The sequence below is a fragment of the Cervus elaphus genome, chromosome 11 (genome assembly GCF_910594005.1).
Source record: "Cervus elaphus chromosome 11, mCerEla1.1, whole genome shotgun sequence".
Taxonomy (NCBI): domain Eukaryota; kingdom Metazoa; phylum Chordata; class Mammalia; order Artiodactyla; family Cervidae; genus Cervus; species Cervus elaphus.
Window position 1 is genome coordinate 65,832,134 of NC_057825.1, and position 25,846 is coordinate 65,857,979.

General features: G+C 38.4%; 1 protein-coding gene across 2 annotated transcripts in view; it reads left to right on the forward strand.

Annotated features, from left to right (window-relative positions):
• Positions 1-2,096: 2,096 nt before the first annotated feature.
• Positions 2,097-25,846, forward strand: part of EFEMP1 (EGF containing fibulin extracellular matrix protein 1) — a 70,169-nt gene continuing 46,419 nt past the window's right edge. Inside the window, exons 1-4 of one of the 2 annotated variants that reach the window (XM_043917976.1) lie at positions 2,097-2,506; positions 3,760-3,847; positions 7,983-8,031; positions 8,195-8,596. In XM_043917976.1, coding sequence (XP_043773911.1) covers positions 3,767-3,847; positions 7,983-8,031; positions 8,195-8,596 — 532 coding nt within the window. In that variant the 5' untranslated portion in view covers positions 2,097-2,506; positions 3,760-3,766. Of the gene's footprint in view, positions 2,571-3,759; positions 3,848-7,982; positions 8,032-8,194; positions 8,597-25,846 lie in introns of both variants that reach the window. The other variant, XM_043917977.1, reaches the window with a different exon arrangement.

Consider the following 25,846-nt stretch of genomic DNA (forward strand, 5'->3'; position numbering starts at 1 on the left):
CAGGGAGACTATATTTTTTAAAAAGCTCTTACTACTAATAAGACAAAAAAACAAAAATAAATAAATTAAAGATTTGAATGGACACAAAAGAAGACACAATGGTGGATAATGAGCATATAAAAAAGTTCAGTATCATTAGATATCAGAGAAACATAATATACAACCACAATGAGCTACCACTTACACACCTGCCATAAAATGGCTAGCATTATAAATTGCTGACAATATCATAAAGAGTTTCACATACTGCTGGTAGGAATGTAAAGTGGTATGGCTACTTTGGGAAACATTTTGGCACTTTCTTATAAAGTTAAACATACCTATACCATATGACCCAGAAATTCCACTCCTAAGTATTTATCTAAATGAAGGGAAAATATATGTTCATACAAAGATTTCTACATTAAATGTCCATGATGGCTTTATTCACAAACAATCCAAATACCCACCAATACCCATGAACAGATAAACAAACCAGGGTATATCCACACAGTGGAACGATACTCATTAATTTAAAAGGAGTGAACTTCTGATATACCTAACAGCAAGGATGCATCTCAAAAGTATGCTGAGTGAAGGAAGCCAGATGCAAAAATGTACATGTTCTAGGATTCCATTTACATGAACTTCTGTTGAAAAATGACAGCAGGGGAGCGAGGGTGTAACTAAAGAGAAAGATGAGGAAACTAAAATAATTTGTGTGGAAGATGGTGGTGGCAGAGGAGAGCATGGTCATGAAAGAAGTGATGAGAAGTTGTTCAGTTCTGGATACATTTTAAAGATGGAGCCAACAGAGTTTTCTGAAGAACTGAATGCAGGGTGTGTGAGAAAAAAGAGAAACCAAGGATGACTCTGTGATCTTGGATCTAAACAAATGGAAAGATGAAATTGCTGTTCATTAAATGGTGAAGCAGGTGGGCAGAGAAGGTTGGGAAGGAGGGTGAAAGTCAGCAGACTGTTCAGTTTGAAATGTCCACTAGGTGCACAAATGAAGATGGCAGATCAGGAGTTGAATGTACAGGAACAATTCCTGGCTGGAGATAGAAATTTGGGGGTTTTAACCCTTTTTTTCTGGGAAAGGACTAAAGATAGGTAAAAAGAACTCAAAAAGTAGAAGAAAATGTCTAGACAGATCTTCTTACTGTAAAAAAGCAAAGATACAATTTACTAAACTTTGGAGGTCACTAATGACTGGGGAAACAAACATTGGAATTCTGGCACCAAAATCTTCAATACTATTACCAAAACCCCATACACTAAAATAACTGTGGTGAGGCATCAGGGTGGTGAAGCTCCTCTGATCGTGTCCACTGTTGTGGGGCTTGCAACCAAACTGGCAAGGCTGGCAACCTACTACATACCCCAGAGATAAGGACAGAGGCTTCCCCCTGGCAGCCTCGCTCTCTCTTGCATTCCCTATCATTTGATGCCCTTTGGTCCTCAGGGAAGGAGAAGGAGCTGTTGGGCAGAGCCTCTGCCCCTGCTGAGGGTGCAAACTTCAGCTTGCACATTGTCTCATTCACGAAACTGTATTTTCTTCAGAAGTCATAACTGCCTTGGAGGCAAACTATTAATCTGACTTTAGAGTTGGAGCTTTCAAAGATAACCACAATCTGTGTGGTATGACTTGAAGAAGCCAGAAAAAAAATTTTTTTTTCTCCCCAAATTCCTGAAATTCCACCATTAGTATGAAAGGTGAGAGCGAAATATCCAACTTGGAATGACCGATGTTGGGGACCCCCACAAATGAACCAGTGGAGAGAAGAAAAGCAGTAGATGATAAAAGGAAGGGGGGGAGTGTGGTTGAGAGACCAAAACCAACGCAACCTCACAATTTTGTGTGAGTTCTACTTGGCCTAGTCCCAACACCTCGCACACAGTAAGTCACAAATATATGTTGAATGAATGCTCTTGTTTCTATATTTGAGGAAGTAGACACTCCCCCATCCCCCCCGCCCCAAAGTATCTTAAAGTAAAGGCGAAAGAACTAGTCCTATAAATGGGGTTAATTCACTCTCCTGGGATTCACTTATTGTTTAAAAAAAAAAAAAAAAGTAATTTCTCAGGACGCTCGCAAGCTCTCTGGGAGAGCAGTTTTCCACTCCGCGGGGCAAGAGAAATTTCCCGGGAGGCTGGAGCATCACCAAGGCCTATTCATATCCCAAACATCACATGCCAAACGTGCCATCTTCTGCCTAGAGCTCCGGCGCGTCTGGGAACTAAGGTTGAGGGGCCGGGAGGGGCGGGCAGGCGGGCGCTCGGAGGAAGGGGCGCAGACCCAGCTGCGCGTCTCGCCCTCCCTCCGGGTTTGCAGCGCTCGGCTCAGCCCTTGCGCCTCCCTCAGCTCTCTCCTCCGCCCCCCTTCGCCCTCCCCTTTCCCTCCTTTTCTCCTCCTCCTCCTGCCGCCGCAGCCGCTGCCAGACCTCGCCAGTTCAGACCCACGGGGCTGCCCTCCCCTGCGCTCTCCCCTCGCTGCCCGGGCCCGGAGCGCAGCGCGGCCGCGCAGGTAGGAGCCCCGGAGCGGGGGTCACACCAGCGCACCCAGTGCCCGCGGGGCCGCGCGCCGAGGAGTAAGTGGGGTGACCTGAGGGGTGCAGTGAACCTGAGAACTGCCCCCATACAGTGCAGGATCTCTCAGGCAGAGCGGGAGGTGGAGGTGTGAGGTCTCGGAATGCGATCTGTCAGGATGTGCGAGCACTAGGTGACATCTGTTTGGATGGGCATGTGTGTGCGTGCCGACAACCAGCCGACAGGGCTTTGCCCGCAAATGAGGTTTTGAAAGTTTCAGGGGGGGCAATGTGTGAGGTTCAAGCCGCACCTGGATTCCACCGTAACTGGTTAGAAGCTGGAGCACTGAGCAGCTCCCCAGAGACAGCCGCCTGTTAACATACTGTTAAGAAAGGAGACCTCGCCTCCCTGGGGACGCCTGACCGGCCGCCCTGAAACTGGTACTTCGGGCTGCGGCGTGGCTCCCCAGTTCTGGCCCTAGGCAGACCCGATCCTGAAGGTAGTAGCATTTCGGGGACCGAGACACCCGTAAGGCGCGAAGGAACTAGACGCTTGGGCTGCTCCTCTACACCACCTGGGGCTTTTAAACAAAGCTGTTCGCAGAGAACGCGTGGAAATGCCACTTCGGGAGAGTTTGCGCTGGGGAATGTGAGAAGTTCTGAAGGGCAGGTATTTTACTATGGGAGGAGATTGCTCCGGAGTTTCGCTGTGGTATTTTGTTTTGTCTTTTTTTTTTTTTTTTAAGTTTGAAGCCAAGGTAATTCATATTGGTTCACAAGTTTTTCTGCTGAACTTTGCAAGGAACTTAACTAGCTGGAGGTGAGCTTATAGGGAAAGCCTTAACGTTCAAAGGAATATGAGATTTGCTGCCCCACTTCCACGATCGAAAAAAAAAAAATTCACCGTCACCTTTGAAATTAATTACCCTGTATTCTTTCTCTTTCACCCCCTTTCTCGAGCCTAATGTAGGTGCAGTGTAAAATGCGTACCTTACAGCTTTTGTGTATATTCATCGTAGCCGGACAGTGTAAACTGAAATGTAATTCTGCAGCCGTCTACAGCCTTTGGTGTCCCGTTTGGCCAAGGGAAAGTTGAAGAGGGGGTGGGGAGATGAGAAGTAGATTAGAAGTTGTGTATGACGGAGCCTCAGCCTTCTCCACCTTCTCTACCTTGCTCCTTACTTTACAGCTGAAGTTTTATTTTCCTCCGCTGCAGATGCTAAGCATCGGTTTGTACTGTGTTTTATTTGAGATTCACGATGTTGAAAGCCCTTTTCCTAACTATGCTGACTCTGGCGTTGGTCAAGTCCCAGGACACTGAGGAAACCATCACGTACACGGTAAGGGGGGATGGAATTTGAGATAAGTGCGGTTCAGTGGGATTCTGTGGCACAAGGGAGACTTTATCCAGTCCTGCCAGTCTATGTGGGCTATTCTCTGCGGAGGGTAATAAATTAAACCAGCATTAGCAAAGTTCACGTTTAAGATACGTTGTAAATAGCCAGTCATTTCAAAAGTTCACTTAGATCGCCATTTGAGATAGGGAGCAAAATGTAAGGATTTATGCAAGGCCAAAAAGGGAAACTCCTTTAAAACAAAAATCAAAGTAAGCTACATGTTTGTGAAACATTCAGCATATTAATGAGTATAAGTAATTGGAAAATATGAATTACTATATACATGCAGATAAAACCAGAACTCAAGGAGTAAGATTCAAATAGGAATGTTAAATATCACAAAAGCCCATCACCTCATGTGTGCATGTGACTTATGTTCTCATGTAAGTGGATTTTCTCGACTTTATAAAGGCTATTATTCACTTACAATCTAACTGATAGCTCATATAAATGCCACTCAGATAGACATGTGTTACCAGGATGCAATATTTGGTAAAATGCATTGTGTGAAATTTGGTTTTGTATTTTCTGATTAGCATATCTGATATTTCCAAGTAATTTTTATTAATTAGCTAATTGCATGAGTACAACCAACATTGAATAAAGTATTGAAAATATCATCATCTATCCCCCCCTCCCCACCACTGCCCAGAATGGATACGGTGAGAACAGAGGGCAGTGCTTACCTCACTTCTGGTGAGTTTGTTTGCCCTCTGTTTTGTGTTTTCTAGTCTTTAATCAGTGTTGTGAGGCAAATGACATTTGTCCTGGATCAGAATATGAAAAACATATTTTTCTACTTGCTCCCAACATAAAATTAAGTAATCTTACTCAAAAGAATGTGGGAAATTTTTGAAAATAAAACTCTTAAAAGTGAGCTAATGTTAATTACTGATAATAAACATTATCTCACTTTTTTGATACCATATTATCCCTAGAATGTTAGTATTCATCTGGCAAATGTTCCTTGTTGTCCAGATCAACTATAAATCAAATGGGGTTTAGTATAAATATTTTGTTAACTTAATGGTAAGTGTAGTTGCTTCCTCTGCTGAAGATAAATAAAGCAAGAGAAATGAATACATGTGTTGTTTATCTTCAGATGAAATTGTTTTGTTCTTCAGGCTAAACTTACTACCTTCCTAGGGAGTTAAAATTAAATTAGCTCGCCCCTTTTATATTCATGTAATAATAGATTTTATTGCTTTTACAACTGCTTATCTTGTACTCCCTTCCCTTTGCTAATCACCTAAACCTTACTCATCTTTAGCAGAGAAAGTTCCCTGTGGTTTAGACACTGTAGTTTTAAGACCACTAACTAGGGTTCACCATTAGTATAACAGATTTCCCAGATATGACACCCTTTCTGTGCCAAGATTAAATCTATTCTCTTTTAAACTGGATATGGCTATTAGTTCATGGTTAAAGGACAAGATGTAACTATTTTTTTAGTAACTCCCTATGGAGACACTATCTCTTTTCATCCTCATAGCAAAGTATGAGCTAAATGGCATGCTCTTACTTCTACTAATAGTAGAACTGAAGATCAGAGAGGTATCTAAATTAAGACTACACAGCCAGTAAGTGGTGAAACTAAATTCAATCTAGGCTTGTTTAATAGTGATCCATACTGAATGTCCTAGAACTGAAAACCTAAAACAAACTTCAAGTCTCCTCTATTTAGCATACAAATTTATCAAGTGAACTGCCATTCTGCCTGGCTTGAATGATACTCCTCAGAAGGATGAGATCATATCTACAAGACAGCCTCATATTCTCCTTTCATATTAAAGATAGGATCCAGTCAGTTATGTATTCATCATGTACCTGCCCTGTGCATAAGCAAGTCTCATCACTATCAAAAGAATTCAAGTTTACTTGTTTACTAAAAAATTTCAGACCTTAACCTTGGGGAATTTACCTTGAGAAAAGTACTGTTGAAAAGTACGAAGTATTATGCAGCTTATACATGTTGGTAAAGAAATACAAAAGCAGAGAGGTAATTAATGTTCATACTGGCAACCCACTCCATTATTCTTGCCTGGAGAATCCCATGGACAGAGGAGCCTGGTGGGCTACTGTCCACAGGGTTGTAAAGGTTTGGATACAACTGAAGCGACTTAGCACATGCTGCCTTCAATGAGCGACTGGCTTATTGAAGAAGTTAGAACTTGCTGCTACTTCTTGAAGGAAGTGAGGACTTTGGATTATTCTAGAAAGGCTGAAGAGGCACCTGAATCAGAAAAGGTGGCATAATCAAAGGCTAGAAGGGAACATAGCCAAGTCAAGTTCAGGAGGTGACAAGAAGTTGGGTGGTGTGAGGGAGAACCTAAAGATGGTAACAGTGGAAGATGAGGGGTCCATAGGCCCCTGTGAGCTCTTAGATGGAGGAGCAGTGTAACCAAGAGAGCAAAGAAAGGTTATCATAGAGGCCTGTGTGCAGAATGCAGTGATATGGAGACCAGCTAAGGAGATTTGCCTTCTCATGAGGTCAGGAAGGCTTACACCAACATGGGAGATATGAAAATGGACGCAAAGACAGCAGAGCTTGAAGGAAAATAATGGAAAATTTGATGTTAAAATTGTTATCCTGGTTCCTGAGAAATGTGGTAGTGCCTTGGACAGTGTTGGTAAAACTAGAAGCATTAGTTTGGGAGAGAAAATGAGTTTAGTTTTCACCTTATTAAGTCTTGGAAGTCAGTAAAATATCTAAACTCATCTCTGTCTCCATTCAGCTATTTATTTGCCAAGCATCTGTTGTTTGCCAAGCAACTCTTGGCTCTTATGAAAGAATTTAAGTTTATTTGTTTGTTTACTCTGCTTTTGCTTAATCCTTCCTGAAACCTCTTCCTCAAATCTGCATGTGATCAGATGTTTTCTTGAGCTTAAGAATTCTTCAGAGGCCTCATCACTTAGACCAGCATGTCTCAAGAAGTAGCCCATAGATAACTTGTATCAGAATCACCTGAGATGCTTGTTAGGAATTCAGATTCCATGCCCTCTACCTGACCTACAGAGTCAGAGCCTTTGGTTAGTCCCAAGAATCTCATTTTAACAAGCTGATTTAACTGATTCTTAAGCGTAATAAAGCTTGAGATTCGCTGACCTTCAAGGTCGAATTCAGTTCCCGTTTGGCCTGTCCAGAGAAAGGCTTCCCAGGTTTGGCCCTGCCTACCTCTCTTACCTCACTCCATCTACCCAGGACTACTGGTAGCTCCTTCCAGCTTTGCACCTTTGCTTCTGTGGTCCCTCATCCTAGACTTACCACATCTCCCTGGAAAAAAAGTCCAACTCACTTACAGCTTCACCCATAAAGCCCTCCCTTCCACCCTGTCTTGCCTACCCACAGTCCTGAGCAGAGTCCATCACTCCTTCCACAGGTGAACTTGTGTCACGACACCTGACATCTTGGTCCAACTAATCTACCTGTCTCCTCTTCAGGCCTGCAAGCTGCCTGAGAATGGGAACAAGGTCTTAATCATCTTTGCTTTCCCAGGGACTAGGATGGTGCCTGGTGTGAAAGGGTACTTGATAGATGGTTCTGTGAGTGAACTAGAGAGGACCTTTAGAAACTGAAGCTGGGAGGCAGGCCATGGTATGAGAGGACGGATCAGGACTTGACTGAATAGGAATGATAAGGAAAGTCAGGTGCTGGAATGTTCTAAGAGGATTTAGAGAGAAAGGGAATAGTCAAGGGCTGAATAAAAGAACTCAGTTGGATTTCTTTTTTTTTGTAAAATTTATAATGTGGAAGCAGAGTCAAGTAAAGTGATAAAAGCAGTTAGAGAGATTACAGAATCTTAGTATCAAGACTGAATGGAATTCCAAGATGGTTATGGGCAACTGGATCCAATAGAAATGCAACAAGAGTTTAGACAGGTGGTGATTGAGAAGAGATCCCTGAAGCAGTCCAGTGCACTGGTGTGTCTTTTTTAAAAAGCTACAGAATGTTAAACTACCCATCTCATCATCTATGTGGGACTTTAGTACCAAGACTGTTGCCATAAATATGAAGCTTTTAGAGTGACTTCTTAGAGAGTGGATACTCAATTAACTGTCTCCTGGCCCCTCTTCACAGCAATGCACAGATGGATACGAGTGGGATCCTGTAAGACAGCAGTGCAAAGGTGAGCCAGCTTCAAAGACTTCCCATCTGATCACAGTTCTCTGTCTCCATCTAGTATGTCCTTCATGCCCCACCTGTATTACACCCAAAAGGTATAAGCATGTGATTACATGTTCGGTTCCCCCTGTAAGAAGATTCCTGACTTATTCTATTACTCACCACAGATATTGATGAATGTGACATTGTCCCAGATGCTTGCAAAGGTGGAATGAAATGTGTCAACCACTATGGAGGATACCTCTGCCTTCCTAAAACAGCCCAGATTATTGTCAACAATGAGCAACCTCAGCAAGAAACACCAGCAGCCGAAGGCGTGGGTGCAGCTGCAAACGCAGCCGCGACCTCTAGTACAGGCACTGGGGGTGTAGCAGCCAGTGGCATGGCTGCCAGTGGAGTGGTGCCTGGGGGTGGTTTTGTCGCCAGTGCTGCTGCTGAAGTGCAGACTGGCCGAAATAACTTTGTCATCCGGCGGAACCCAGCTGACCCTCAGCGCATTCCTGCCAACCCTTCTCACCGGATCCAGTGTGCAACAGGCTATGAGCAGAGTGAGCATAACGTGTGCCAAGGTAAGCATGACTTTCTATGCTAATGAGAAAGTTCTTGCCCAAGTGCATCTTGTGGTGGGGAAGACAACAGCTCTCATTACTGGGAGCTTCCCCCTCACTGTCCTTTGTGCCAAGTGCTTTGCCGCATTATCCTATTCAGTCATCACAAAAATCATAAAAGGTAGTTGCTGCCCGTGTCGTCATCATTTTACACATGAGGAAACTGTGTCTCAGAGAGGTCACCAGTGGTTCTCAACCTTAGCTGCACATATTTAGAGTCACTTGGGAGCCTTTAAAACTTCTCCATGTCCAAACCACACACTAGCCCAATTAAATAACACTCTCTGGGGGTGGGTTCCAGGAATCAGGATTTTTTTAAGCTCCCCAAGTGGTTCCAGTGTGCAGCCAAGTTTAAGAACCAGGGGTCACACAGGTGGTGAGTGCAGAGCCAGCCTTCAAACCCAGACAGATGGGACTAGAGTCAGAGCTGTCAAAAGGAGCAGTCAGATTATTCATTTGGAATTTGAAATTGTGCTGTCAAGCTACTCCACAAATGCCCCCCTTTAAGGTCTCAAGCTTTTTCTTTTTTTTTTTAATTGAACTTGCCAGTGACTTGTTTTCCTCACTGAGGAATAAAGAAATGGGACTTCTGCTTCTCATTACCTTTGAAGGAGTCTTCCCCCACTCACACTTATATCTATTTTTAAGCTCTCATTTGAGCACATTTTGCTTATATCACTTACACCGTGGCACCATCTGCCTGGGTTTTTCTGTTTATCCTCACAAAGAATACACATCCAGTAGACTCATGCTAGCAAACTGATAAGAATCTTGGGCTTTGAAGACGTGTAGCATATGAACTAACTGGACTGTGCTAAGGGATTTTGTTCCTCTTTGCCTACTTAGCAAACCCTTTTAGATCTGCCTGATGTGGCCATAGGAGCTTCAGACTACTTTTTCACTGCCAGGCACTGGCTGGGTACACCCCATATACACCATAACTGCCTCATAAACACTGGCCAATAGGAAGGGCCCAGGAGCTCTTACCTTCTACTTACATAAGTGAAGAAGAGAGCACCTTCCTCCCTCAACATAGAAGGTTCAACTGGGATCACCTAGCTGCTGTATTAAGTGAAAGAAGCATCTTTTGGTCTTCTAGGATGCTGCCCCTTATTCATGGGTGTTGAGTTTTATCTTCGTATAAAAATATAGTAGATTTTAAATGGTTTGTAGATGAAGTAAGGAAACCTATCAGGCTCTGACTTTTATTATTTTACATTTTGCATTCAAATTTTCAGTATCCCACATGAAGAGCTAACCCATGCTGTGATGGTGTCACTTTTCAGAGTGCCTATCTTATTAGCATCTGTTTTGTGTTACTGTCATGAGTCAGAATTCCAATATCGATGATGAATTCTTCAGCATCTGCTTGATATTCAGATATTTAATTTAAGGATTATGTCAAAGAGATAACCTCATGAGGTTATTTATATATATATATATATATATAAATATATATTTACAAATAAATATATATTTATATATGTATGGTGTGTGTAGTTAAGTGAATATTGGTTTAAAAATACCTTGAATTTATTTACGATACCAACTTTTAATTGTGTTATTTAAATATATAGTTATATTGGAAGGTTTGGTGGTATTTTTCCTGAAACTGATAAGTTTTGGTGAATTTTAAAGTATTGACTTTTACATATTGAATTATTTTTTATACTTTGGACATATGTTTGAATGGTACTTAGGAGGGAAAAAAAACAGGTAAATGAAAGGATCATTTATCAGAAACTACAAAGTAGTTTATGGTCCATCATTGACAGTTGTCATGGAAAGCAAGAAGAATGCCTAGAATCGAATGAAGTTCTAGAATAAAACATATTCAGGATTTACAATATGCACTGGTTACAGTAAAAGCTGTATAATAAAAAGTGAACAATAAAAATGAAATCCTATTTAATCTTTCTTAAACAAGATTTAGACTACTTTTCTTCTTTGGGAATTTCTTTTTCAGTTATAAGCTAAAACTCTTAAATGCTTATGATAGATGCTAAATACATATTCATTGATTGTGTGCACATGGGGCATTTCCAACCCAAACTGTTTTGCATAATTCAACCAATTTCTACAATTTGAGATTGGGGGTCTGTATCATGTAAAAGCAGGGTTAAAAGTTTTTTTGGATGACTTAAGGCTTAAGTTGGATTTCTTCCCATCACACTTTTTCAAAGTGCCCATAAATGTGGATTTACTTAATTGTTGATAAAAGGGGGTTATTTCATATGATAACAACAGGATAATCTGTCTAGGGAATCTGACTAACATAAGTCGAGTCACACTTGTGCCCGTTTATTATTGAGCTGATCAAACATGCAGTCCAGCTTCTTCTAATTGCCTACAGATGTATGACATTCTCATTCCAGGCCAGCAGCACAAAATAATGTTTTATAACCAATGTGAAAGTATAGGGACTTCTGCTTAAAACAATTATGTGCTCCAAGGACCTATATTACTGACATCACTGTAGAGTTTGAGGAACTTTCTATTTTAATAAAGATCTCCATTCTCCTTTTAAATGTTGCATACTTATGACCAGTAATCCAAACACATTTACCATGATTGCTGGATCAGAATAAATGAATGCCTTAGATGAGTCACATTTTTGTCATAAAATTATTTCTTTTTTCCACATATATTTTTCAGCAGGTACAGTTTGTCATTATATAACTTAAAACTGAGGACATTTTTAATGTAATGACTGAAATCTGAACTGTATTTCAGTGTTAGTCAATTGTGCCTTTGCATGCACTATTATCAATCACAGTTGGCACTTAGTCATTTAAATACCACTAGATATTTTTAAATATTTTCTATTTTAGGGGCTTCCCTGGTGGTCCAGTTAAGACTCTGCATTTCCAATGCAGAGGGACAAGAGTTCAATCCCTGGTCAAGGAACTAAGATACCTCATGCCACGTGTAGTGTGGCCAAAAATAAAAAGTAAATGAATAAATGTATTCTATTTTATAAATATATTTTTAACCAGCTTTCCATGTTTTAACATTTAGTGAAAACATGATTCTTTAACTTTTATTCATCTATTTGTCCAGGTTTTTTTAATTTTATACAAAACCAAGGGGTTTAAAACATAACATCCAAATATCAATTCACAGTAAGCATTTTTTTCCAGGTAATTTTTACCAAATGAGCGTGATACTGGGGAAGTCATTCACATTGAGAATTTCGAATGACAGGTGGCATCTTTGGCAGCTATCAAATTTCCTGAAGATCATTTAGGTGTCACATACCTGGAGTCATGTAAAAATTAAGCTTTAGAAATTAATTATTTTTCCATGAAATATCATCCACCTCAAAGACAATGGATACTCATCTTGTTCCAAAAGGAAGTTGGATCTTTAGTGCATAGTCACTATGTAATCTTCAAGGGATATGGAGTTAGAAAACACTAGTTCAAGTTGAGAAAGAATTGTTTTTTACCATATATAACGTTCTAAGAGCCCCATTCTTGTAGGGGAAAAAATAAGAGAAATAAGAAAATCAATTGCCCAATTGAAAGGAATTTGTCCACTTAATTGAACTTACAAAAATTAAATGTAGAATATTTTGAATGGCTGGTAATTAAATCATTACTAAACTCAGCCAGGGTTTGCAAGTATCATTACTTACTTGCTAAAGAAACCATGCCATTAGAAAATGAACTTGATACAAATGTCTAATAAAGCTGATTGTGGAGTCATATCCAGAGTGCAATTCCTGGCTTGTATTATATAAGGTATAACTGAAAGATGTGAAAACATATCCTAGAGTTTCCAACCATCTCTGTCTACCCAAGACTATCTTGATATGAAAACTAAATGTCCCACTTCCCTGGAAATGCCTCAGTCCTGGAGAAATGGCATTGTTGAGCACCTCAGAAAACCCCCAATAACCAAATATCCTGCACACCACAGCCAACAGTGTTAACAGGCTTCAGTGTTAAAGCCACTTTTCCAGGTTAAGGCATTGTTTGTCCGGTAAGACTGTTTTTTCCATTTGTTTAAAACTTTGAAAAACTATATTTCATTGATATTTATGTACCTAGACAGAGCCTTTCTTTGCGGTTGTCAGGATTCTGCCCGTTTGCCAATTTCCACATTGTTCTAGATTGCATGTGTAGGATACCTAGATATTAGCACCTACATACTTGGATACATGTCATACCATAGTTAGTACATCTTTCCTCATTTCCACTGGGAAAAATTTTACCACTCAGCTAAATTAAAAACCATACTTCAACTACAAACTTCTGTTTGCCAAATTTCTTTTTTCAGTTTTAGCTATATTTTCAATGATTTTATTTGGTTTCTGTTATTATTACCTATGATGCAGGAGCAACTAAAAAGCTGAAAAGAGAAATATACTGCCTTTTGTAAAGCCTAAAGGAATTAAAAAATTATACTTAGGGTTAAAAAGCTCTACACTCTTGGAGACCATATATTATCGTCCGCACATTTCTTTATAAACATAACTAAAGTACTATTTTGAAAAGGAAAAAAGTTATTATCTTTACAACTACTTTAGAAAAGAGAAATTTTGAACTAACACATAGAGATTCTTAGATGTTAGGGACATCTCTTGTTGGCTTCTTTCATTTGAAACTTAAATGATATCATATCCAAAAGAGGATTTATAAATTACAGTGTAATCAAGTAGCTTAGCATACTTGGCATTGTCATTACCAAGCAACTTTCAAATACTAGCCTTTCGTTGATCCTCTCTACTGTCATTAGGGTCTCTGGTTGTTCCGGTTAGTTTTGTGAAGAAGTGCCTAATTTTTGTTATATATAATTATACAGCCCAGCAAAGAGCTTTGATCTCAGAAAATAGATATCTTGCAAAAAGAAGACTATAATTGAGTAAATTATTATATTAACAGAAAAGAAATATTTCAAACAGAATGTAAAATGAGTCTTTCACCTGCTAATAGTTTATTGTATTTAGCTATTAATTATCTTTGAGTATCTTAAAATTCTCTAAGGCCATGTAAATGCATAGGAGTTGAGTTTATAGGGAAAACTTAATTCCTTTTAAAATAAGCTGATGCCATATAATTGCATTGATTTCCTCCTGAAAAATCTAGCATTGTTTCATGATTTACATCTCCAAATGCTATAGTCATCAAATTTCAGTTAAGACCCATTTTAATACACATTTGTAAATAATATGTAAATCTATGTGATTCTTGCACAGTCAGAAAATTCCTTCATAAATATTGAATGATAGTTACTTGAGGTAGAAGGATGGAAGATATTGATATGATCACACTTCTGCCACAAAAGACTAAGTTATATAACTATTTAACTCAATGATTTTCTAAATGTGGTTTCCAGACCAGAAACATTAGCATCATCCAGTAACTTATTAGAAATGCAAAATCATGGGCCCCATCAGATACTGAACTGGAAACTCTAAGGATGGGGCTCAGCAATCTATGTCTTAACAATCCTATGATTTTGATCCCTACTCAAGTATGAGAACCAATGGCCTAACATAAATTTAACCTCAGGAAGTTGTATTCAGGTGTAAAAATCAAAGGGTGGGGTCAGAATACTTTATGTGGGGTGTGGGAAGTAAGGAGGAGAAAATATCAAAAATACTTTCTGCTTATGAGACAGAATAATATGTCTACTTCTCTCACCATTCTTATTGTCATCACCAGTGCCCTCATCCCCGAATATGATTGGCCATGAGTCCTGGTTAGGACTGTATTCCTGAACCAAGAACATAAATGTGCAATCTAGAGGAAAAGGGGGCATCTTAACAAGAAAACAAGAGGTCTTTTACCTCTCTATGAAGCCTGCAAGTGTGAAATACCATGCTGTTGTCCTGTGCTTGGTCGCTCAGTTGTCTGACTCTTTGTGACCCCATGGATTGTAGCCCACCAGGCTCCTCTGTCCATGGAATTTTCCAGGCAAGAATACTGGAGTGGGTTGCCATGTCCTACTCCAGGGGATCTTCCCAATCTGGGATCAAATCTGCATCTCTTGTGTCTACTTCATTGGCAGGTGGATTCTTTACCACTGCATCTGGGAAGCCCTGTGAAATACTATAAATGCCTTTAAATTGTCAGTAGGTAAAACTCACAGTTATGTTTTGGCTATGATAATGATTGGTGCTAAGTGATACCTGTACCTTCTAAAGGCATCCCTCTTACACACAAGTCACAAACGTCTGGAGGTTCAGTTCATGTAGAGTTGCAAAAGAGGAAGAGGTTGATTCTGATTTTGGCCTTAAAAATATGCTTTATTTACCAAACTGATGGGAGATCCTTTCAATACCAGATACATGGCTGAATTGACATCCCCTTTAGATTCTGTGAATATCATCAAATATTAGAATACTATTCATATAAGTATCTTCTGTTCAATTAAAACTTTATCAAAGATTTACTTCCCATCAAAGACAAGATTCTTAAAGCTAGTTAACACTTAATCTGCAGAATGAATTTTCCTTGCCCCATAGAAGCAAAAAGAAGCAGATTAGAGTAGAATTGCAAGCCTGGGTAACTTCAGGAATGTGCAGTGGGTACTCATTATCTCTTTCTCCAGAAGAAAATTTCAAACTAGAGTCTCTGAAATCAACAAATTGCCCCATTGGTAAAGATTGCCTTTGCACTTGTTGAATTATTGGCACAATTCTGTTCTTTGAAACCAAAGAGTAAACAAAATTTGTCCCAAATGTGTTTGATTTTGCACGAATGTACAAATAAGTAATCCGTGCCACATCTGAAATTCATTAGCATGCTTCTTTTTCCAGGAGGTAACTGCAAATTGCACACTCAAAAATAAAACTGATCAAGAAAACTGCATTCAAATATTGGCAGAAGAAAACAGCTCTCATTGTAAGCATTTAGCCACAGTTGCAGACTTGTAGCTTGAACCTAAATGATTTGTAAACATTTAATAAAGATGAAGTGAAGGAATGACATGAAAGGAAGGCTGAGTGCCAGGATACTGGCAGCAGCATGGATAGCTTATTGCTGTCAATTTTGTATAACCACAGATTAAAAGGAGGGACAGAGTGTGAATTGATGTTATATAAATATATGCTAAATAGACCTAAAAACTTAAGATATTTGGCTAACTCAATTCTAAAACTTTAACTACCTTTAAAATAATTGTATGTTTATACTAGTCAAGGGTAACCAAGCAATATCACAAGTGAAATTGATCAAACAGAATGCAAAACCATTTAGTTAATGTTCAGCAATTCCATCAAATTTTAAGAATCACTTTTTGTTGTTAAGGCACTTTGGTAGAATCAAAGTAGGACATTGTCCTTTGGGAATTTGCCATCATTAACTCATGAATTATCAAATAACAATAAAAGAAACAAAATACAACTCTGGAAAATAACTCATGGGACATCACGAGAAGTACATAATGAATTGCCAGAAGTAGTAGCAAAATCAATATGTGATACAGGTATCCTTACAATTTACTAAAATCCACATTTGGACAGAAAAAAAGAACATGTCCCCAGATATATGGTGAATAACAAAAGCCTGGTTCCTTTCTGGAATGGAACATTTAGAAGAGAATAATGAGGGGAAGTTGAGAGTTCTGAAGCAGAAATTAAGGTCCAAACAGCGAGGGAAGTAAGCATCATGTAGACAAGTCAGAACAAGGGAAAAACAGCTTTGTGTCCATGTCCCTCCTACTCAAGAGTGGTTTCCCAGGAGACTCCCCCAGAAGCAGGGTGCTGCTGATAGGAATGCTAACAAGGTTAGGAGTGGGGGTATGTGGAGGAATACAAAATTAGGCAGTACCCATGATGCTGAAGCACTGTAGAGCAAACATTTATGACTGGCTCCATCCTCAGTAACTCTCCCCAACAAAATACTAATGTGGTCCTCCAGTTCTGTATCAGTATCTTCCCAAGTTATGTCCCATTTTACTTATTATTGAAATGGCACTAAGCAAATGTTTTGTGTTTGTGTATGTGTGTGTGTGTTGTTTGAATAAACGGATGGTTTTTAATCATTAGAGAATTCATGCTTAAAGTTTACTTGAGTTCTAAAACCATCCTTGAAAATGAGGTATTATGTATACTGTATATGTATAAATTATGTTTCCCAACTCTGTATGCATCAAACTTTTTATTAACAATGGAGGTCTTAGACATCTAGTACCTATCTTAAGCTTAAGACATTTGAAAGAAGAAACTATGAAATCTATTCTTTATATTATGGATTGTTAGGTTTTTAATAAACATTGGCAAATAAATAAGTTGCTGTTATTCCTAAAGCAAGACTAATAATAAGAAACACTATAATTCTTTTAACTTTCTGACAAGCCATTTAACAAGTGATTGCATCTCTGTATCAGATATATCCTTCATCAGATATATAATGGTGAATAATGAAAATACAGTTGGCTCGGGGAAATGTTAATATTTATGATATTTGAAGTGAAATAATCACAAGGCTGGAAAAATGTTTATGTAAGCTCTCCAATATTGTGGAGGAAATCAGGGCACTGGGTAAAACTCTGTGAAAATAAGAGCAAAAAAGGAAGAAGGGATCAGAGCAATCTATCTTGGTCCTTTCCCTTGACTGCAAACCACAAACCATCTGTAGTTTTTTGGTTGTTGTTTTTTGGTTATGTAATTTTTTTTAAAAATTGAAATATAATTCACTTACAATATTGTGTTAATTTTAAGAGTACAGCAAACTGATTCAGCTATATTTTTCAGATTTCCATTATCAGTTATCATAAAATATTGAATATAGTTCCCTGTGCATGTATGCCCAGTAGTTTAGTCACGTCCAACCCTTTGCGACCCCAAGAACAGCCCACCAGGCTCCTCTGCCCATGGAACTTTCCAGGCAAGAATACTGGAGTGGCTTGCCATTTCCTTCTCCAGGGAATCTTCCCAACCCAAGAACTGAACCCATGTCTCTTGTGTCTTCTGCATTGACAGTCAGATTCTTTACCACTGAGCCACCTGGGAAGCACATAGTTCCCTGTGCTATACAGTAAATCCTTGTTGCTTATCTATTTTATGTATAGTAGTTTGTATATGTTAATCCCATACTCCTAATTTATCCCTTCTCCCCCTCCATAAGTTTGTTTTCTATGTCTGTGAATCTTTTTCTGTTTTGTATATAGATTCATTTGTATTATTTTTTAGATTCCACATGTAAGTGATACCATAAAACATTTGTCTTTTACTGCTTCACTTAGTATGATAATCTCTAGGTCCATCTATGTTGCTGCAAATGACATATTTTATTCTTTTTTATGACATATTCCATTGTATATATGTATATATGTGTGTGTGTGTATGTTTGTTGTTGTTGTTCAGTTGCTAAGTTGTGTCCAACTCTTAGTGACCTCATCATGGATGTCAGCGTACCTGGCTCCTCTGTCCTTCACTATCACCTGGAGTTTGCTCAAACTCATGTCCATTGGGTTGGTGATGCTATCTAACCATCTCATCCTCTGCCACTCACTTCTCCTGTTGCCTTCAATCTTTCCCAGCATCAGGATTTTTTCCAATGAGTCAGCTCTTCGCATCAGGTACCCAAAGTATTGTAGCTTCAGCTTCAGCAGCAGTCCTTCTAATGGATATTCAGGACTGAGTTCCTTTAGGATTGACTGGTTTGATATTCTTTCTGTCCAAGGGACTCTCAAGAATCTTCTCCAGCACTATAGTTCAAAAGCATCAATTCTTTGGCACTCAGCCTTCTTTATGGTCCAACTCTCACATCTGTACCTGACTACTGGAAAAACCATAGCTTTGACTATACAGACTTTTGTTAGCAAAGTGATGTGTCTGCTTTTTAATACGCTGTCTAGGTTTGTCATAGCTTTTCTTCCAAGGACCAAGCATCTTTTAATTTCATGGCTGCAGCCACTGTCTGCAGTGATTTTGGAGCCCAAGAAAATAAAATCTGTTACTGCTTCCACTTTTTCATCTTCTATTTGCCATGAAGTGATGGGACCAGATGCCATGATCTTAGTTTTTTGAATGTCAACTTTCAAGCCAGCTTTTTCACTCTTGTCTTTCACCCTCATCAAGAGGCTCTTTAGTTCCTCTTCACTTTCTGCCATTAGAGTGGTATTATCTGCATATCTGAGGTTGTTGATATTAAGTCCAACAATCTTAAGTCCAGCTTGTGATTCATCCAGCCCGGCATTTCGCATGATGTACTTCTGCATAGAAGTTAAATAAGCAGGGTGACAATATACAGCCTTGACATACTCCTTTCCCAATTTGGAACCAGTCCATTGTTTCATGTCTGATTCTAACTTTTGCTTCTTGCCCTGTTTCTCAGGAGACAGGTACAGTGGTCTCATATTCTCATTTCTTTAAGAATTTTCCATAGTTTGTTGTGATTCCATAGTTTGTTGTGATTTCCATTCACAATGAAGCAGAAGTAGATGTTTTTCTGGAATTCCCTTGCTTTCTCTCTGATCCAGTGAATGTTGGCAATTTGATCTCTAGTTCCTCTGCCTTTTCTAAACCCAACTTGTACATCTGGAAGTTCTTGGTTCACATACTCCTGAAGCCTAGGTTGAAGAATTTTGAGCATAATCTTACTAGCATGTGAAATGAGCACAACTGTATGGTAGTTTGAACTTTCTTTGGCATACTACATCTTCTTAAACCAATTGTCTGTTGACGTGCACTTCGACTGTTTCCATATATTGGCTATAGTAAATTGTGCTGCTATAAACATTGGAGTGCATATATCTTTTCAAATTAGTTTTCTTCTTTTCTGGATATATGCCCAGGAGTGGGATTGCTGGATCATGTGGTAGCTCTATTTTTAGTTTTTTAAAGGAACTTCCATGTTGTTTTCCATTGTGACTGTACCAGTTTACGTTCCCACCAATAGTGTAAGAGAGTTCACTTTTCTTCACACTCTCTCCAGCATTTTATGATCTGTAAACTTTTTGATTATAGCCATTCTGACTGATATAAGGTGATAACTCATTGTGATTTTGATTTGCATTTCACTAATAATTAGTTATGTTGAGCATTTTTTCATGTGTTTGTTGGCCATCTGTATGTCTTCTTTGGAGAACTGTCTGTTTAGGTCTTCTGCCCACTTTTTGATATTTTTTTTTTTTAAATATTGAGCTATATGAGCTGTTTGTATATTTCGGATACTAACCCCTTGTCTGTTGCATCATTTGCAAAAATTTTCTCCCATTCTGTAGGTTATCTTTTCATTTGATAATGGTTTCCTTTGCTGTGCAAAAGGTTTTAAGTTTGCTTGGCCCTGTTTGTTTATTTTTTCATTTCTATTGCTTTGGGAGCATGATCTAAGAAAATATTGCTGCAATTTATGTCAGAGAATATTTTGCCTATGTTCTAAGAGTTTTATGGTGTAATGTCTTGTGTTTAGGTCTTTAAACCATTTTGAATTTATTTTTGTATATAGTGTGAGAGAGTGTTCTAATGTCATTGATTTACATGTAGCTGTACAGCTTTCCCAACACTACTTGTTGAACCATTGTATATTCTTGCCTCCTTTGTCATAGATTAATTGACTGTAGGGATGTGGGTTATTTCTGGGCTCTCTATTCTGTTCCATTGATCCATGTGTCTGTTTTTGTACGAATACCATGCTATTTTGATTATTATAACTTTGCAGTGTCACCTGAAGTGTGGAAGGGTTATGCCTCCAGCTTTGTTATTTTTCCCCGGAATTGCTTTGGCAATTATGGATCTTTTGTGGTTCCATATAAATTTTTGGGTTATTTGTTCTAGTTCTGTGAAAACTGTCATGAGTATTTTGATAGGGATCATATTAAATCTGTAGATTGTTTTGAGTAGTATGGCCACTTTAACAATGTTAATTCTTCCAATCCAAGAGCATGGGATATTGTTCCATTTCCTTGAACCACCACCAATTTCCTTTATCAGTATTTTATATAATTTTCAGTGTATAGGTCTTTTACCTCCTTGGTTAAGTTTATTCCTAAGTATTTTTATGTGATTTTAAATGGGATTTTTTTTTTTTACTTTCACTTTCTGGTATTTCATTGTTAGTATAAAGAAATGCAGCAGATTTATGTATATTAATCTTTTGTCCTGCCTGTCTTGCTGAATTCATTAATTTAGTTCTAAAAGTGTTTGCTGGAGTCTTTTAAGTTTCTCTGTATAGAGTATCAAGTTATCTGCAAATAGTTTTACCTCTTCCATTCCAATTTAGATACCTTTTATTTATTTTTCTTGTCTGATTGCTGTGGCTAGGAATGAAACCATTTTTTAAAATCTATCCTGTTAAAATGCTAAAGGGTAGAATCCAGGAAAGTTACTTAGTTGATTGTAGGTAACTTAAAGAAGCACAGCTATGATCTGGTCCCAAGGTAGGAAGAACTGAATTTCTAGAGAAGTAAGAAAGAAATCCATAGATCTGAGAGTCCCAGGAAGAAAGAATGTAGAATACTGAGGGGACCCTGGGAGCTAATAGCTAGCTTGTACTTAACTGTATGTGAATTAGGGGTGTGGAGGAGACAACAGAACTAGAGACAACCATGAAAGCTGTGTGTTTTGCTTTAAGTGTGCCCAGCTAAAGTGAGAATCACGATGGAAACCACAACTTCCTTTGTGCATATAAAATCTCAAAAAGCTCTAGGGACTGTAGTGAAATAAGTTTTGCACTCTAAACAGCTGTGTGTGCTGCAGAGAATCTAATCCTACTCCCTTGAGTGGACAGTGGAACACAATCTAAAATAAGAAAGAATTCAGGGGTTCCCACTCATTGTCCAACCTGGAGACCAGATCTGTCACAATGTGGGTCAGAGAATTTTTGTTTGGTGGTGATTAATTAGATCTCACTATTTTGCCATAAGGCCCTCCTCTTATACATACATTCACAAAATGTCATTAAATTGTTGTTGTCATATTCACAAAATGTCATTACATTGTCATTAAATTGTTACTGTTAACTAAAAAAATTAAGTATCTCTATATTTTTAATATGCCAGAATTATGCAGAGCAGTATAAGTCTGCTTTCCAGAGTCTGTTATTCAGTCCTTTGAATTTGTTTATTTGAAGAAGCTTCTTAAAGAATTAGTTCAAAATAAATCATTCTCCTAAAATATGTGAGCAATTTATGTATCTGGCATCATTCAAAACCCACCAGTAAGCTTTTTTCCTAATCACTGTTTTTCATCATTTGAGGCCTAAAGAGATAATGTTGTGTAAAATGGTTTTCTCTGCTTATCCTTGTTCTGTCCTGAGAAATTTGTGATATCAGAATGTATCTCATCTAAAAAAGGAAAGGATATCCAAAAGAAGTTGTTAAAAGACACCTTAGAGACCTGCCTACACAGCCTAAATGCCCCTCTTCCTTGCCTGGATTTAGTTTGTTCCAGCTATTTGCATTCACACATGTGCACAAACATGTAACACACCATTTTTTTTTACAGGAAAGTAACATGTGTGAAAATTAAACTGTTAAAGTGCTTATAGTGCAGGTAGAAAAAAAAAGAAAATTAAACTGATCAAAGCTGATAATGCTTCTAAAATGATTCTCTCATTATTCTTGTAAAATCAACTCTAGAAACTGCTTTGTAAGTTCATATTTTTACCTATCACAAGACAACAGGGCACCTTGGACAGCTACTACATGATTCAAGCAACAAAAAAATGTGTTGGATGGAGTATAGAAAGAGTCAACAAAATAGAAATAAAAATATTAAGACATAACCTCTAAGATTGTGTTCTCTTACACTTCTGCAGCATCCTGGCCATGTCTTGACTAATCTTTCTTAGAGATTTAACTGGATTCCATCTTGACCTATCTTTGTGCTAGAAAATAAGAAAATGAGCAATTGAATTTTTAACAGAATAAACTTTTTAGATAGGCCATGATAGAATGAATTAGAAAATAACGTATCTGGGACTATTATTGAATTGTCATACTCTTTTATTCTTCAGTTCAGTTCAGTCACTCAGTCATGTCCAACTCTTTGCAACCCTATGGACTGCAGCATGCCAGGATTCCCTGTCCATCACCAACTCCTGCAGCCTGCTCAAACTCACATCCATTGAGTTGGTGATGCCATCCAACCATCTCACCCTCTGCTGTACCCTTCTCCTCTTGCCTTCAGGGTCTTTTCCAAGGAGTCAGTTCTTCGCATCAGGTGGCCAAAGTATTGGAGCTTCAGCTTCAGCATCAGTCCTTCCAATGAATATTCAGGACTGATCTCCTTTAGGATGGACTGACTGGATCTCCTTGCAGTCCAAGGGACTCTCAAGAGTCTTTTCCAACACCACAGTTCAAAAGTATCAATTCTTTGGCACCCAGCTTTCTTTATAGTCCAGCTCTCACATCCGTACATGACTACTGGAAAAACCATAGCTTTGACTAGACAGACTCTGGTGAATTGTAGTCAGGATGTAGCCCAGAATAAAAGTTCACTCAACAGACAAGGCAGAAAATTCCAGTCATTCTCTATTAATTAAACTTCCCAATAAAAGCTATGGGCCCTTTTTGTTCATGACCTGGCATATAGGAAGAACCCTAATCCAAGGAGGAAGGTAGCCAGAGAAAAAAGTTCTCCCACACAAGCTGGTAAAAATGCTGGACTTTGTTCTAAACTTCAATTGCAAGACCTCCCTTCTTTAGTGATGGGGGTGTAGGGGTGCTAATGATAAAAAAGAACCTAAATGAAAGAAGGAAATTTAATTGTGATGTAATTTATACAGCTAATGATAATTCTGAAAAGCCAGGAAAAATTATTTGGTGACTAGTTCATTTTGAAGTGAAGTGAAGTGAAAGTTGCTCCGTCATGTCCAACTCTTTGCAACCCCATGGACTATACAGTCCATGAAATTCTGTAGGCCAGAACACTGAAGTAGGTAGCCTTTTTCTTCTCCTGGGGATCTTCCCAACCCAGGGATCATACCCAAGTTTTCCACATTGCAGGCAGATTCTATACCAGTTGAGCCACAAGGGAAACACAAGAATACTGGGGTAGGTAGCCTATCCCTTCTCCAGCAGATCCTCCCGACCCAGGAATCCAACCAGGGTCTCCTGCATTGCAGGCCGCTTGTTTACCAACTAAGCTATCAGGGAAGCCCCTAGTTCATTTAAAAAAAAATGTTAAATAGAAAAACCATTGTAAATTGGAGTTCAACTCTAAGTAAACTAAAAAAATCTTCTCATTGATTTTTCAATTTAAGCAGAAAAATAGATTGTGTAAGCATGCCAGAACAAGTTTTCAATAAACAACGCTTTCACTAATGGTTAATACCCAAATAGAATATCACTCTTAGAAAAAGAGCTTGGGCTATTTAGTTGTCATTGAAAAACCCAGCCCCAAACAGTATTAGAATTCTAATAGGGTTTTAAAAGAATTATTGGAAAAACTGACTATAATGTCAAAGTCAGGAGTAGACAGAATTACACATTCCCCAAAGCATTATCAATCCATAACAAAATTGTTATAACTGTTTTTCTTGGTAAAATACTCTGTTTCTGGTCTCATATTAAAAAGAATAATATATAGGGATAGAGAATAGAGAAGACATCAGTAAGGAAAATTGAATGAGTTATTTGATTAAATATGAATGATGTTTTGTATTTTCTCAAGAACTCAAAACATCAAGTAGAAGTCCTGAGAAGTGGGTAAAACCAACTGCAAGCAACTGCCTATTCCTCAGTATAAATCTCACATTAGGAAAAGAAGAATCAGTGCAGAGTCAAGTCAGCCTTTGCAGACTTGGAAACATTTTAAAATCAGTTTAATAGATGACACACTCTATGTTATGTCAACTCTATTACTCAGCAAAAAAGAAAACACCACTTTCCCTTAAAGGAGAAGAGATACTTTCTCTTCTCTGTTACTGTTAGGTGAATCTCTTAACGACAAAGATCATAATTGGGTAATTACTGATACTGAAAATTCATGACTTAAGTGTTGCTTGTGCATTGATCAATTTTAAATACAAAAGTCCCCACTTATCTGCAAATACATTTCAAGACCTCCAGTGGATGCCTGAAACCATGGAGAGTACTGAACTCTATAAATATACTGTTTTTTCCTATATATACATATACATACCTATGATGAAGTTTAATTTATAAATTAGGCACAGTGAGAGATAAGCAACAATAACTAATAATGGTATAAAATAATTATAACAATATACTGTAATTAAAGGTTATGTGAGTGTGATCTCATTCTCAAAATATCTTTTTGTATAAATTTAATGCCTTTTCCATTTTACCTTAGCACTTATTGCACACTGACCATGGCTTTTACAGTTTGAGTTTTGATAGTGAAACTAGCACAATTTTTTTTTCCTAGCTCACAATTTCATATTTAGAAGATTCCTTCTTAATGTAGATCTTAGTAGCCTCAGGGTACAAATTTTATTTTCTTTCCTTATTAAGTCAAGAACTTCCACCTTTTCACTTAAAGGAAGCGCTTTATAATTTCTCTGCGGCATACCCTAATTGCCGGGATCACAATTCTTGAACTTTGGGACCAGTATTATGTGAAATATGGGTCACCTGAACACAAGCACTGCAATACCCAAAAGAGTGGATCTGAAAGCAAGATGTTACCGGTTGCTGGGCAGGATATGCTAGACGAAGGAATGATTCATGTCCCGGACAGCATGGAGTGGGATGGCAAGGTATTTCATCATGCTGTTTAGAATGGTGGGCAGTCTAAAACTTATGAATTATTTACGGAATTTTTCATATAATATTTTTAGACCATAGTTGACCATGTGGGTAGCTGAAACTTCCAGAAAGTGAAACCAGAGATAAGAGGGGCAACAATATAAACCACAAATTAAGATGAAACAGTGATGCCAGTTATGAAAATTTCCCTGGCTCCTCTGCTGTGTGACTCAAGGTAACAGTAATGCTGTCCCCCCAACACCCACCTACCATCACCACACACCACTTAGTATGAAAATTAGTCATCTAAGGAAAAAGCAAAAATGCAGTGAACACCAGTGAGGGTAGAGGCCAGTATGATATTCACACTTTTGTGGAGGAAAAAAGCAAAATAAACGGTTGAACCGTATCCTTCTCTTTCAGGAACCTCCCCTTACCCTGGGAGACAAGCAGCGGTAAGAGGAATGAGAGGCAGAAAAGGAGATGTTGAATGAAACTGTGAGAGAGAGAAAAATAAAGCAAGGTAGAAGAGTAGAGGACAATGAGCAAGTGTAAGACTGTTCTCATCAAAAATGTGTTGTACTGAAGTGTCTTATAAAATAGTAT